Genomic DNA, 16245 nt, shown 5'->3' with positions numbered 1-16245 from the left:
ATTGTAGATGTGTAGTGTTATTTCTGAGGCCTCTGTTCTGTTCCATTGGTCTGTATATCTGTTTTGGTACCAATATCATGCTGTTTTGGTTATTGTAGCCTTGTACTATAGTTTGAAGTTAGGTAGCATGATGCCTCCTGCTTTATTCTTTTTGCTTAGGATTGTCTTGGCTATATGGGCCATTTTTTGGTTCCATATGAAATTTAAAGTAGTTTTTTTCTAATTCTATGAAAAAAGTCAATGGTAGCTTGTTGGGGATAGGATTGAATCCATAAATTACTTTGGGCAGTATGGCCATTTTCATGATATTAATGCGTCCTATCCATGAGCATGGAATGTTATTTCCTTAAGCAGTGGAGAAACTCACTCAAAACTGTACAACTACATGGAAATTGAACAATCTTCTCCTGAATGACTACTGGGTAAATAATGAAATTAAGGCAGAAATAAAGAAGTTATTTGAAACCAATGAGAACAAAGACACAACATACCAGAATCTCTGGGACACGGCTAAAGGAGTGTTTAGTGGAAAATTTATAGCACTAAATGTCCATGGAAGAAAATGGGAAAGATCTAAAATTGACACCCTAACATCACAATTAACAGAACTAGAGAAGCAAGAGCAGACAAATTCAAAAGCTAGCAGAAGACAAAAAATAACTAAGACCAGAGCAGAACTGAAGGAGAAAGATACACGAAATACCCTTCAGAAAAATCAATGAATCCAGGAGCTGGTTTTTTGAAAAGATTAGCAAAATAGATAGACCACTAGCCAGACTAATAAAGAAGAAAAGAGAGAAGAATCAAATAGACACAATAAAAAATGATAAAGGGGATATCACCACCGATCTCACAGAAATGCAAACTACCATCAGAGAACACTATAAACACCTCTATGCTAATAAACTAGAAAATCTAGAAGAAATTAATGAATTCCTGGACACATACACACTCCCAAGACTAAAGCAGCAAGAAGTCGAATCCCTGAATAGACCAATAACAAGTTCTGAAATTGAGGCAGTAATTAATAGCCTACTAGTCAAAAAATGCCCAGGAGTAGACGGATTCACAGCCAAATTCTACCAGAGGTATGAAGAGGAGCTGCTACCATTCCTTCTGAAACTTCCAAACAACAGAAAAAGAGGGACTCCTCCCTTACTTTATGAGGCCAACATCATTCTGATACCAAAACCTGGCAGAGACACAATAAAAAAAGAAAATTTCAGGCCAATATCCCTGCTGAACATCAATGCGCAAACCCTCAATAAAATACTGGCAAACCAAATCCAGCAGCACATCAAAAAGCTTATCTACCACAATCAAGTTGGCTTGATCCCTGGGATTCAGGGCTGGTTCAACAAATACAGATCAATAAATGTAATCCATCACATAAACAGAACCAATGACAAAAACCATGTGATTATCTCAATAGATGCAGAAAAGGCCTTCAATAAAATTCAGTACCTCTTCATGCTAAAAACTCTGAATAAACTAGGTACTGATGGAATGTATCTCAAAATAATAAGAGCTATTTATGACAAACCCAGAGCCGATATCATACTGAATGGGCAAAAGCTAGAAGCATTCCCTTTGAAAACAGGTACAAGACAAGGATGGCCTCTCTCACCACTCTTGTTTAACATAGTATTGGAAGTTCTGGCCAGGGCAATCAGGCAAGAAAAAGAAATAAAGCATATTCAGATAGGAAGAGAGGAAGTCAAATTGTCTCTGTTTGCAGATGACATGATTATATCTTTAGAAAACCCCATAATCTCAGCCCCAAATCTCTTTTAGCTGATAAGCAACTTCAGCAAAGTCTTAGGAAATAAAATCAATGTCCAAAAATCACAAGCATTCCTATACACCGATAATAGACAAACAGAGAGCTAAATCATGAGTGAACTCCCATTCACAATTGCTACAAAGAATAAAATACCTAGGAATACAACTTACAAGGGGTGTTCTGAAGGACCTCTTCAAGGAGAGAGTATAAAGCTTTACAACCACTTTGGTGAATAATTTGGCAATGTCTAGAGAAGTTGAAGTTAAGTCATAGCCATGAGTGTAACTCTACTTCCACATACATAGAAACCTTAAGTATTCCTTTAAGAAACTCTTACTTGGGAATACAAGAAGGCACCTTTGTTTGTAATGGCAAAGAAAACAATGGTAGCAATCTAAATGTCCCTCAGCAAAAGAATAGATATATAAATTTTGGAATATTAATACATTGAAACACTTTATATACTTGAAACAGATGACCAGATGTATTAAATGTTTTTTCATCTAGGCTTAATGTTTGCGGTAGGCATTAAATGTTGTTCACCAAATACTCCCTTTTTTTTTCTCCCTCGTGCTTTTCCCAGGCACATAGTAGGTTTGTGCTTTCTAGTCCCCTTTGAAGTTAGGTAAGACCACGTGACCTGTCTTAGACAATGAAATTTGTGCAAAGTAACGTGTTACTTTTGGGGAAGAGTTTTAGGAACCAGTGCCCGGCTTACTGTCTTCCCACTGCTGCTGTGATTGGGGAAGCACATGTCACTATGAAGCCTCTGTCACTGGGATCCCTGAGTGATACAATGAACAGAACCTCCTGGCTGATTGTATTGAATAAATGTGTTCTGTGTGAAGCCACTGAGAGAGTAAGGGGCTTGTCAGTTGCTGCAGTATAACCTGTCTACAGTGTTATCCCTCAGCTCAATTTACTGTACATCTTGTGCCATTTCCTTTCATTCTCTCTTCCAAATCAAAGAATACTGCCCTTTTTCTGGGAGACAGAAGTACCATAGCTTACCTTCTAAATTTAATCCGCTTCTTTTTCTTTCCAAAGTCACAGGGAGTTTTTCTCTGAGCTCTTTCTCTGCCAGGAAACTGTCCTTACAGGTAATTTCACCAGTGTTTTTGCTTGTTGCTTTGGAGTTAAGCTTTATAATCAAGGAATTCATCACCAGAAAAATTAATCCTCTCTCTCTCCCTTCTCTCCCTTCCTTTCTTCTCTGTGGGTGGCTTTACTCAGCTACAGAGAGCAAAGCAATTAGTGAAGGCATATGAGATGAGGGCTTAAGTACAAGCATGTCCAACTTTGGAAAATAAATGAGTTCTGTAGAAGATATATGTAGAATTACGTTTTCTTTTCCAATCTACTTTTAAATTATCTGAAGTAAGCTACAAACCTTGGATATAAGTAGGTTTTGGTTAAATAACTTAAATGTCTGGAGAAAATTATAGGTTTTTGTTTTAAATGCACAGAAAAGGTCCCAGGGGACTTAAAAGGCCCTTACCTTTTATTCTCTTCTCAGTGTTTAAATAATTTACATCATATTGAGCATCCATCATTTTGTGGAAGTTCTTGACTTTTATAAATGAGCAGGTTGATGTAGATATGAATTACAGAAAGAGAGACTCAAAATCAGAACAGCTGGATTTTTAAGATGCAGCAGTTCATGAACAATGGGAAGAGCATATATATTGCAATGCACAGAATAGTAGACAAACAAAAATAAATCAATCATGGCTGAGGGCAACTGTATATTCTGAAATGGGTTTGGTGCCACATCCTGGATCGCTTTCCTATTATGTGAGTTTCAGAATTCTGAATTAAACGTGTTTCTTTAAGCAGACTTTCAGAAGAATAGATTAAATATCTGTATTAGACATAAAAATCATTTTTTTGTTTGTTTTCGAGAGGGAGTTTCACTGTGTTTCCAAGGCTGGAGTGCAGTGGTGTGATCTTGGTTTACTGCAACCATTGCCTCCCAGGTCCAAGCAATCCTCCCATCTCAGTAGGCCGAGTCGCTGGGACCACAGATGTGTGCTACGACGCCTGGCTAATTTTTTATATTTTTGGTAGAGATGGGGTTTCACCACATTGTCCCAGCTGGTCTTGAACTCCTGAACTAAGCAATCACCTCTCCTCAGCCTCCTAAAGTGCTGGGGTTACAGGCGTGAGCCACTGCACCTGACCCAGTTAATATTTAGACCTTTTGGTTGGTGTGGGGGGGGGCTTCCAAAATTTCATCTTCCCTCTTCCCAAGCTATTTTATTTTTCTGTATTAATTTCCTAGATTCCCTTTTCAGTTTTACATTTATGTATATAGCTCTAAACAAAGCATGCTTCGTTTTGACTTTGTTGAAAGCTTTGTATAAATGAAAACGTAGCCTGTATTTTTCTATACCTTGCTTTCCCTTCTCTTCTCTTCTCTTCTCTTCTCTTCTCTTTCTTTTCTTTTCTCTTTTCTTTTCTTTTCTTTCTTTTCTTTTCTTTCTTTTCTTTTCTTTTTGAGGCAGAATCCTGCTCTGTCACCCAGGCTAGAGTGCAGTGATGTGATCTTCGCTCACTGCAACCTCTGCCTCCTGTGTTCAAGTGATTCTCCTGCCTCAACCTTCCAAATAGCTGGGACTACAGGCTCATGCTGCCATGCCTGGTTAATTTTTTGTATTTTTATAGAGATGGATTTTCGCCATGCTGGCCAGGCTGGTCTCAAACTCCTGACTTCAAGTGGTCTGCCCACCTTAGCCTCCCAAAGTGCTGGGATTACAAATGTGAGCCACCGTGCCCAGTGGGTTTAACATTTTTTTAAAGCTATTTGCCATGGAAAATGTATTCATATCTGAAGATAATCAAAATGTTCTAATTTTTCTTTTTTTTTTTTTTTTTTTTTGAGATGGAGTTTCGCTCTTGTTACCCAGGCTGGAGTGCAATGGCGCGATCTCGGCTCACCGCAACCTCTGTCTCCTGGGTTCAGGCAATTCTCCTGCCTCAGCCTCCTGAGTAGCTGGGATTACAGGCACGCGCCACCGTGCCCAGCTAATTTTTTGTATTTTTAGTAGAGATGAGGTTTCACCATGTTGACCAGGATGGTCTCGATCTCTTGACCTTGTGATCCACCCGCCTCGGCCTCCCAAAGTGCTGGGATTACAGGCTTGAGCCACCGCGCCCGGCCTCTAATTTTTCTTTTACCATTGATTTGAGATAGCAGTTAATTAATTTTGTTCTGAGCACACTATCAAGATATATTTGGCTTCCCTTTTCCTGATGCCAAATCTTGTTTTTGGATTCACAGTTCCCATGGAGAACATTGCAACAATTGCTGATTGTGCCAGCGTGATTGAAGGAGTCAGTCGGAGCCGAAATGCCTTGCTGAATGGGGACACTAAGAATTATGATTGGGATTCTGGCTACACATGTCACCAGCTAGGAAGTGGTGCGATTGTGGTTCAGCTGGCACAGCCATACATGATTGGGTCAATACGGTAAGATTACTCCTCATTCATTAGTTTGAAAATGGAAGATACACATATAGATTGTATTTTGATAAAATGAAAATCTTAATAACTTCAGTGAAGAAACACTACTGTTCTTTGCTCTAAATATCAAGAAAGGAGTGGGAGCCAAAGGAAGGGACAACAATGAGATATAGGGTGCTTGTTTGGATTTTCCACTGGGGCAGTGCACGGAAGTTAGACTCATGGAGGAACTAGACAAGAGGCTTCTCGCTGGGTGGCTTATGTCCTTCTCAAGGGTCAATTTGTATTGGTTAGAGGCTTATAGGATAATGTCAAGATAGATTATATAGAATGAAAAATCATTTTCAACTTTAATAAATTACATATGAACCAAACAGGTCTGAAGTTGAGATCTGGTTCTGAACCATCTTAGTGATCTTGGTGTCTGGGCTTTTCATTGTTCCTTTTTGTTTTGTTTTAAGAAGGGAACTAACCTTGCTTGATTTATAGGATTATATAATTTTTAAATGTGAGACTGGTGATATCCCTCAGAGGATATACAGTCATGCATTGCTTAATGGCAGAGAGACAATGTAAGAAATGCACCGTCAGCCAATTTTGTCATTGTGGAAACATCATAGAGTGTCCTTTCACAAACCTAGATGGTATAGCCTACCACATACCTAGGCTACATGGCATATCCTATTGCTCCTAGGCTACAAACCTCTACAGCATGTTACTATACTGAAGACTGAATTATAACACAGTGGTAAGTATTTATGTATCTGAACATGTCTAAACATAGAAAAGGTACAATAAAAATGTATAAAAGTCCGGGCGCGGTGGCTCAAGCCTGTAATCCCAGCACTTTGGGAGGCCGAGGCGGGTGGATCACAAGGTCAAGAGATCGAGACCATCCTGGTCAACATGGTGAAACCCCATCTCTACTAAAACTACAAAAAATTAGCTGGGCATGGTGGCGCGTGCCTGTAGTCCCAGCTACTCAGGAGGCTGAGGCAGGAGAATTGCCTGAACCCAGGAGGCGGAGGTTGCGGTGATCGCGCCATTGCACTCCAGCCTGGGTAACAAGAGCGAAACTCCGTCTCAAAAAAAAAAAAAAAAATGTATAAAAGATAAAAAGTGGTGGCTGGGCACCATGGCTCATGCCTGTAATCCCAGCACTTTGGAAGGCAGAGGTGGGCGGATGGCTTGAAAGCTCAGGAGTTCAGGATCAGCCTGGGCAACATTATGAGATTTCCATCTCAGTTTAAAAAAAAAAAAGAAGATTAAAAAACGGTACACCCGTGTAGGGCACGTACCATGAATGGAGCTTGCAGGATAAGAAGTTGTTCTGGGTGAGTCAGGGAGTGAGTGATAGCTGAATGTGAAGGCCTAGGACATTACTGTACACTACTGTAGACTTTAAAACATTGTACACTTACACTACACTCTCTCTCTCTCTCTCTATATATATATATATATATATTTTTTTTTTTTTTTCTTTTTTTTTTGGCGGGGAGGGAGAAACAGAGTCTCACTCTTGTCACCCAGGCTAGCGTGCAACCTCTACTTCCCAGGTTCAAGCAATTCTCCTACCTCAGCCTCCCGAGTAGCTGGGATTATAGGTACCTGCCACCACGCTTGGCTACTTTTTGTATTTTTAGTAGAGACGGGATTTCACCATATTAGCCAGGCTACTCTCGAACTCCTGACCTCAAGTGATCTGCCTGCCTCGGCCTCCCAAAGTGCTGGATTACAAGCATGAACCACAGCGCCTGGCCAACACTCTATTTTTTTAATGAAGTAATACTGCTACAACATTATGATGTCATTAGGCGATTGGAATTTTTCAGCTCTGTTATCTCTTGTGAGATGATCGTAGATGCAGTTTGTCCTTGACTGAAACATCATTATGCAGTGCATGCCTGTACTTTTAGTTCAAGAGAGCCATCTGGGTCTTAAGCAGGCTGCTTTTTCTTTTCTCTTCTTCTTCTTCTTCTTCTTCTTTTTTTTTTTTTAATGTTCAAAGAAGGTATCTGAAGGGCTAAATGAAAAAATGTAATGTGTATATGTATATGTCTATCTTAGCCCACCTGAAGTAAAGGTGTTGGCAAGGCATAACTTGCCTTTCCCCTGTAATGTTTCACCACATTTGCTTGTTGTTTCCTGTTCTCATTTTAGAGTGAGTATGTATACAGAAAGAAATAGCACAAAAAATAAGGTAGAAAAATAAATATTCGAGTAAGCAAAGGTTTATTGATGTTTAGGCTAATAACCACAGAGGTTAATGCTTGCTGGTCTCCCAGGGCACCCTAAGTAGTTGATGCTGGGTTTCTTGGAGTATTCAGACTGTGAATTTTTCATTTACATCGTCAGCCCTTTTTTATAAAGGGTCACACTACAGACTAAGTACCATAGACAACCAATCACAGATAGAGAAGCCTCGAGTTCATACCACAGGCCAGACCAACTTACTTTGTGCTTAGGAAGGGGAAGAGACAGGCCACATCAGCTACCTGTACAAATCAACTTCCAACAAATAGCAAACAGTGCCCCACCTTCCTTTCTCTTATTTGTATGCATTAACTAAAGTACTCATAAACTATCTATTTAATAAGCTATTCAAGAATTTTTGTTAAAGATGATGTGAAACTTATCTCTATTTTCCATTACAGTCTATCCCTCTTTACTTTAAAAATCTGGAAAACAGTTGTCTGTCTTTTGTCTACTGGCACTCCTGATAGCCTCCACAATTTCTTGAAGATTACCAATCGTGGCTCTGAGATTACATCTGCAATTTCTTTCAGCAGGCTTGGGGTGTAACTCATCTGAGTCAGGAGACTCAAAATCATTTAAATTGACTAGATACTCTCTTTCACTTCACCTATTTGGGACTTCAATTTTCTCTTTATTATGTTTGTTCTGACATTTCTAATTTGAAGACCAGTATCCTTGCCAGTGAAGATTGAAATAAATGGGAGGCTTAGTAGCTCTGCCCACTCTCTTTTAATGTTCTCCATATTCCATTTGCTTACCTGTTACCCCACACCCCCCTCCCTCCCACCACCACCATCTAACAGTGCTCTATGCACATCTCTAACCAAGATGTCTAAAATGGGATTCCATTATTCTTCCCTCCCTATTCAAGTCACATCATGTCATGATTCCCCATCTCATTCAGTGGCACCATCCATCTGTCCATTACTGGAGCCAAAGACATGGGAATCTCCCTGATTTCCTTCCTCTCCTTCACTTTCCTCTCTCATCCAGTCAGCCATAAAGTTCTGTCAATGTGGCCTAAACATCTCGCAAATTCTTTTCCTCTTCTCTGTCCCACTGCATTACCATAGTTACACAGTAGTTGTTTCAGTTTTCTACCTGATTTTCCAGACCTCCACTGGGACCCCCACTTCCCCACCCACAACCATCCCTCCCACACATCTGATAGGACCACACCCTCCTCTCAAAGGATTCATGATTAATACTTGCCTTCTGGAGAAAGTTCAGACAAGGCATTTAAGGACTATCTGACCTACCTCTGTCTATACAGCCTTGTGTCCTGTGTCAGCACCCCCCCCACCCAACCCTACCCAACCCTGTGCTACTCTGGACTCTGTCACAGCCTGTCCCGCTGTTAAGAGCATCTTACCCTCGTGCCTTTAATTCTTTGACCATGCTGATATCATTGTTTGCGTCTCTCACTACCTTCTCATTACCTCCCTTTCTACCTGGCTTTTTTTTTTTTTTTTATTCCCCCTTTAAGGCTTCACTCCTTTGGGAATGCTTCTCTAACCATCCGTTATCTCCTGGTCTTATTGATAGATGCCTCTTCAATAATCCCATATATTTTGTATACAATTTCTGTCAGAGCATTTGTATTATTAATGTTCACTTGCTGCCTCCTCCCAGCCTTACTTGATATATAAAAACCTGTGGCAACTCTCAATAAGCTTCCCTTGAAAGATTCAATGTACTGATGAGGTAGTCTATCAAGAAAGAAAGGGAAATTGGGAGGAGAGTACAGTAGGAAGTCTAGAATTTTAAATCTAATGTGGACTGCATGAGGTTGTTATCAGAGTGACAACTCAGAGAGATAATCAGGCTCTTCATGTGGCAAGGTCACCTTGGCCTCTAGCTCTACCCAGAGAATCAGAGACGTTGAATCTGAACCCAGAAAAGGATGTCACTGGGACTTAACACAAGAGAGAAAAGTGTCCATTTTGGTTTTCCTTAAATGTGGAATGAAAGTGGTCCTCCCAAACAATCTTTCTTTTCCTGACTCAGAGTGGGGATGATGAGCATGAACACACCAAAGGCAGAATTGTGTATCTCAGCACTGTATGAAGCCTCCAGCCACCTTACGCCTGCTTTTTTTTTTTTCCAGTGGAAAAAAATCCATGCAATTGAAGCTCTGTATAACTGGCTGAGCCTTCAAAGAGACACGTCTCTGTGAAACTAACATTATGTTGTCAGGAACTGCATTTGCCTCTTCTGTGACATTATTAAGAGGAAAGGGAGAGAAATTTCTTAGCCACCAATGCTTGTGGACGATGCTGGAGATCTTGGCAGGCTGCAGTTAGCAACGGTTGATGTGGCCAGATAGACATTTATTGACAGGAAACTAGATGACTGGCACCCCTTCATAGGGATGGGTAATTGACTACTGACAGGTTGATTAGTCAGTGACATTTGACCCACAGCTTCTATTGCTTGTGATGGCTGACTTGCTTTCCTAGGCATTGTATCAGAAAAAACCCAGTGATTCTGAATCAACACCAGAGGGAGAGTATTAGACAGCCCAGTGACTTTACAGTTTCCCCATCTAGGAGGAAGGAGATCTAGAAATCCTGGAAACCTTCTCTTACCCTGGCTGAGGTAGGGCCCAATCAATGGTATATTGGCGTTAAGTATTCAAGTTCCTTTATATTTGATGACTACAAAGGCAAAAGTCTCAAACATGATGGCGTGATCATGGCTCACTGCAGCCATGTGGAGACAGGGTCTTGCTTTGTTGCTTACGCTGGTCTCAAACTCCTGGGCTCAAGTGATCCTACTGACTCAACCTCCCGAAGTGCTGGGATTACAGGTGTGAGCCCCTGCACCTGGCCAGACATGAATTATCTTGGTCACTGCATTTGCTGTTGCTAAGTGAAGGACATAATTGCCTTGTGACTAAGGATTTATTTTGTTTGGCTGGTTTCATCGACAGAAGCCATTTCTTCATTTTCTGAGAGTTTACTCTGTAGCTGGGTAGGCAGTAGAGCCTTCTTTCTTGACAGAAAATGCTTGGGTCTAACCAAGCATGGTCAGTGGCAGTCTAATCCTCTTAGGGAGTAAGATACCAATATCCTGTGGGTGGGTGGGTGTGTGTGTGTGTGTGTGTGTGTGTGGTGACTCAAAACATGATCTCTTACCCTCTCTATACCTGCCTTTTCTTTCATTCATTCAACAAAATTTACTAAGCCTTTTTCTGTGTGCTAGGCACTATTGTAGGCACCGGGGATAGGGCATTGAATAAACAAAATAAACATTGGTGCTCTCACGGAACTGACATTCTAGTTGGGTTGAGGGAAGATAATAAATGCTATTTGTAAGATAGCTGATATTTAGAAATGTTATGGGGAAGTCAGGAGGAAAAACCACGCAGGAGACGCAGTCCAGTTTTAGATTGGGTGGTCAGGAAGGCCTCACTAAGAAGGGTGAAGTGTGAGCACATTCCAAAGGATGGGGAGAGTAAGCCCTCTGAGGATGAGCATCGCAGGCAGTGCCAAGCCCTGGAGTGGCGATTGCCTGGCAGGCGATAGGAACAGCTAGGAGGCCAGTGTGGCTGAAGCAGAAAGAGGGAGGGGAGAGTATCGTCAGCTGGGAGATAGCTTTGAGAGGTGACAGCCTGAGAGGTTTCCATGCCACCCACCAACTACCACCCCCGTGCCAGGGTTTCTTCAGCGCCATCAGAGCAGAGGAGGGGCAGGGATGGGGAGGCCCTCATGCCTTTAGAAGCCACCATCTCTGCTCCTGAACTCCCTTGATCTAGGCCCGTCCTAGAAAAGAAACAGCAGGAGACATCTAACTTTTACCATTTAACAGGAAGCTCTCTTGTCTCTTGCATTTCTTTCTCATTCCCAAGGTAGCGTAACTGGGAAATAAAGGAGTTTGTCCTTAGTGTTGCTAGGCTTACAAGCACAGCAAAAGTTACTCATCTTATTTTCAAGAAAAGAGAGAGAAATTACCTGAAATGTGCCTTAAAAGTGGATAATTGAGTAGTAATTAAATCATCTTCATGCCATTTTAAAAACATTAAAATTTAAATAACAGGAAATCTTCAGAGGCTTGACCACATAAAAAGACCAAAGTAGAGTCATAATAACTAACCAAATCCACCTAATGTCTTAGTTTATAGTTCCTTTGTCGCCTTAGTTTAAGACTTATTATCTTTCTACTTGCTAATTATGATATCCTTTTTAGTGTTTTCAGGCTAGTATAAGAAATCAAATATGCTATGCATTAAGTATATCTATCATCCGGTCTTTCCCAGCTAATAAATGACAGCACTTAGTTGAAACTCTAATTATAAGATAGTCAATTAAATTAACAATTTTTACATTGGCCTGAACAATGGTATTGCAATTGATTTGTGCAACAGTGTAAGTAAAACACCCCAAATCCTTTAAACAACAAACCTAATAGTAAGTAGGCTGTCAAAAGATGGGACTGTGTAGATGGATGCAGCTAAATAAACCCATTGTCTCTCTGGGTGTTAGGAGTATTAAAAAGTTAATGACACAAAACTATTTTGAGTTCCTCAATTGGAAAATGTCATATAAATGCAATATGTTAGGACAAAAATATCTAGCCTAAAGTAGGTTCTTGATGGGTATTCATAAGCTTTTTAGTCTGTGGGATGAAGCTTTTTTGTTTTGCAGAAGGAAAAAATACATTTCTACCACTTTAAAAAGTTAATCTGACACAGAATGTCTGAACCACAAATCAGTTTATGTCTTGTAGTTATTAAGTAGATAAAAAGAAGTAATAGCAAGTTGATCCTAAAAAAGAAAAAAAGAAAGAAAAAAAAGAATTACATATGCCACTGTGGTCCTTATTCCTCTGGTGTATTTTTCTTTCTCTGTGAACTGTCAAGCCCATGGCAAGTTCAATTGTCCTTTCACTATTGTGTGGCTACAACCAACTCTAGATTGTCTGTTCAGTTTGTAAATTACCACGACCTCCTTTAGGCTGCTATTTTTTCTTCTTCCTGCTGTTTACCACCCTCCCTAACTGTTGCTTATCCACTTCCCTTCAGAAGCATAAGCACAGAAAAGAAAAGGGAGAGGAATAGCAAAAAATTCTATTTTTTTTTCCTACTTAATAGCCAAATGAAGGCTTAGTCGATAAGGGTGGGTAGAGGAATTGAAGCTAATGACTCAAATAATGTTTTGTAATTATTTGAGTATTTTCTACATCTGTGCTGCCCTCAGTGTCTAGTAGGACCACAGATAATCTCAAATTGAAGATAGTGTTTTTTAACATTGTGATGGGCTTGAGTCTTTGCAACAGTTTCCAAATGCCTGGTATGGTTCTCTGTGCTGTGAGTACTCAATAAACATTCATTGACTAAACTGACAACATAGATGCTAGTGCAACTAAAGAGAGTTCTATCTATCAACTAAATTGGACATCATATTTGCTCAGTGTGTCTCATCTAAGTGTATGTGAGGAAACTGCTAAAGATCTGACATCTCCAGCAAATGACTGAGATTGAGCTCTGGAGTTAGGCGCTGACATTAGCACAGGTGAGAAGGTAAGAATGCTTGCCTCACTTGTTCCATGCCGCTTCCATTTCATTCTGTCTGAGTGCTGCACAGTCAAGCAGTACATCTATTTACATTAAGACAGCCTTCGTTGCAACCTAGAGAGCTAGAAATTTCCTTTTTATAGTCTGAAGAATACAACCAGCATCTAAATAGATGACTCTTCTGGCTTGGATTAAGATTGCCTATAATTCTAGTCACAATTGGAAAGATATTTTACAAATTTTGCTTCATATCAGTCATGCTGAGTGTCATCTGTCACAGCCCTGAACCAAGGAATTCTTCCTTGTCTCACTGATCTGTGATTTATTACTAAGTGCTGTTTCTCTCTGAGACTATCTGCATCACACTAAAGTCTTCTTTTATCACCCTCAGACGGCAGAGCTCTGGTTCCCAGAAAAATCGTAGAGTAAATAATTATATCTATGGTTCCCAGTAGGTGCTGAAGTCTGAACTGTGTGAACGCTTAGAGGGCCAGAAATCCTGGATCCTGGAAACAGATAGCAGGATAGTTTGGGGGCATGGTAAATATGCCTCAGCCAGTCTCATCCTAGAGGTATTTCAAGACCAGAAAGTATTGCTATGGCAACTAAGTTGTATGTTAAAAATACAGGAGGGGCGCTAGAATTCAGATGTTCTTTGGAAAAGCAGGAAAGGTTAAATGCCAAAAATATATATATGTTTGTGTGTTCATGTGTGTGATTTACCTCACATGTCAACCATTTACCTCTCTTGAGTGATTGGAGAACTTGGCAAGTAGTCATCATAACATATAGCTGGATATATGAAAAGAATAATCCTTTTAGCTTTCTAAGATTTTAACCCATCAAGAAGACATTTTTTTACACAGGATTTCAGCCCCATCTGACCCAGTATTTCATGCACACATGCGTGTTTAGAAATTATCTAGAATTGTTAAGAACTGTTTAAAACAAATACTTAGTGATTTCAGCAATCATTTCAAAAACCAGAATCATTCACCTTGGAAAAATGAAATGAGTGGAAAGCATCAGCCTCCTCCTTCTGTGGCAGATGTTTTGCATGCTGCTGCCCCAGGATAGGCCACATGGGGTCACAGAAACGCAGCTATTCTCATGAGGGCTAACAGAAGCATAGGACTTTGAGCTAAGTGAAATTTCTACACATTTAATGCATCAAATTGCTTTAATATAGCTTTTGAGTATTAAATGAATAAAGCTATTCTGAAAAAACTGATGAAGGGTCACAGTCATTTAAGGTTAATTCTTGAATTAATTCAAAGCAGTAATCTACCTCCGAAAAATCTTCATGTTCTTTCCACAAGTCTCTTAAATCGGAGACTCTTTTCCCAGGAGCCCAATTTTGTCACTTTGTTCAGATACTTTTGGTACGTCTCTTGATAGCTACCTGATGTCAGTGTATCTCTCTCTTTTTAAAAAGCTTAGCCCTTTGTACATTGGTAACCAGAGGCACTTGACCAAAACATACTTGTATATCTGCTTAAGAACAAGCAGAAGCACTGAGACCAAGAAAATCTCTTCCACGTCCTCTTCTTGCTCCTCCTCTCTGTCCACCTCCATTTCTGCATTCTTCTCCTAGGAAAGATGATTATGATGACCGGCTGGTTGGTGTCTGTCAAAGACTCCTTTCAGCAACTTTCCTGGACACTCAAGGGCTTAGCTCTAGCTGAGGAATCATTTTTTGCCTGCTGCATTGCCTCTTTCAGCAATGTATCAGGTTCAGCATAAGGGGGATTGGTTACATAGACAAATGCAGAGTGTGCTTTTACTTCTCCCTGGATTTTCTTTCCTTGCTGCCCTTAAGACTTAATGGTCAGGATCCTCTTTCTTCCTTTTACCTTATTATGTCTGAAGCCAAGTCCCTCAATGATGATGACATTACCTGCCTTGCTGCATTATTCTTTTACTGTAACCAAATACCAGCCAAGATTGCTTAGACCTTCTGTACAGTTTAATGTTTAGAAATGGCTACAGGGGTTCTGGAGCTTTAGCTGCTCCTACTGTCTTCATTTACAAGATGAAGAAATCAAAGTATCGTTTGAGTTTCATCCCTTTCTCTCCATCAGAAATAGGACAGCACAACCCATGCTAAAACTCCAGCTCCAAAGATTCTAATTTGTTGCATGATCTTGCAGAACCTCCTATAGCCTTAAAAAGAAAATGAGAAGAGCCATCACATCTTATGGTTCAGCCTACCCTTGTTTTCTATGGCCATAAATTACGAAAACTGCCATTATATGTTGCACCTGAGTCTTTATATTCATTGAACTAGTGGTCATTTGCTCTAAAGGAGCTTGCATTTGGCTGCAAATAACAATCTCAGTGAGAAAGACATTTTTTTTTGTTGTTTTATTTTTTGTTTTGTTTGTTTGTTTGTTTTAGTGTCACATAACAAAAAGTCCACAGGGCCATGGCTCCCCAAACTGGTTCTGTGATTCAATGATCTCTGCAATTTTCTTGGTCTTTTCCATGTGCATTTTTGTCCCCAGAGAAACAAGATAGAACTACAGCTTTAGCTACCATGTCTGTATTTAGGCAGGAAGAAGGAGAAGAACAAAGGAATACAAGGATAAAAGCCTACCAGCCAAGTTTGTTTGTTTTTATTAGGAAAATCCAAAGCTTTATTTGAAGCCCTACCCAGCCAACTTTCACTTAGAATTATTAGGTAGAATTATGTCATACGGTCAGCCCTACCAAGGTTGGCTAAGAAACTAAGGGTCATGGTAAGGGGGTTGACTTATCTAGCCAACAGCTCTGCCACAAAACACTACCTCCTGCTTGACATTTCACATGTGCTTTGGGATTTTAACAGGTCTCCATATTTCATGTATTTTTGTTTATTTTTAAAAACTGCTTTATTGAAATATAATTCACATGCCATATAATTCACCCATTTAAAGTATATAATTCAGTGGGGGCTTTTTCCCATTTATTTTTAAAAGCTTCCCTTAGAATTCACAGCTTCTGGATATATCTTAAACAGTACTATAATATATTTTCTGTTATTCTCAGCTTCAAAAAGTTCTGTAGCTGGTCAGGTGAGGTGGCTCACACCTGTAACCCCAGCACTTTGGAAGGCTGAGGCAGGCACATCACCTGAGGTCAGGAGTTCGAGACCAGCCTGGCCAACATGGTGAAACCCTGTCTCTAGTAAAAATACAAAAATTAGCCAGGTTTGGTGGCAGGCATCTTTAATCTCAGCTACTCAGAAG

General features: G+C 40.1%; 1 protein-coding gene across 1 annotated transcript in view; it reads left to right on the top strand.

The window, feature by feature from the left end:
- Nucleotides 1-16245, top strand: part of LOC116533549 (BTB/POZ domain-containing protein 9) — a 176146-nt gene that overhangs the window by 48359 nt on the left and 111542 nt on the right. Inside the window, exon 2 of the mRNA XM_032253335.1 lies at nt 5064-5253. Within this exon, the coding sequence (XP_032109226.1) occupies nt 5064-5253 (190 nt within the window). The remainder of the gene's footprint in view (nt 1-5063; nt 5254-16245) is intronic.

Source organism: Sapajus apella, unplaced genomic scaffold, assembly GCF_009761245.1.
Source record: "Sapajus apella isolate SASKATOON/1434 unplaced genomic scaffold, GSC_monkey_1.0 scaffold83, whole genome shotgun sequence".
NCBI classification, from domain to species: Eukaryota; Metazoa; Chordata; class Mammalia; order Primates; family Cebidae; genus Sapajus; species Sapajus apella.
The sequence above is the reverse complement of the archived record's forward strand: the minus strand, read 5'-3'. Positions and strand labels throughout refer to the sequence as shown.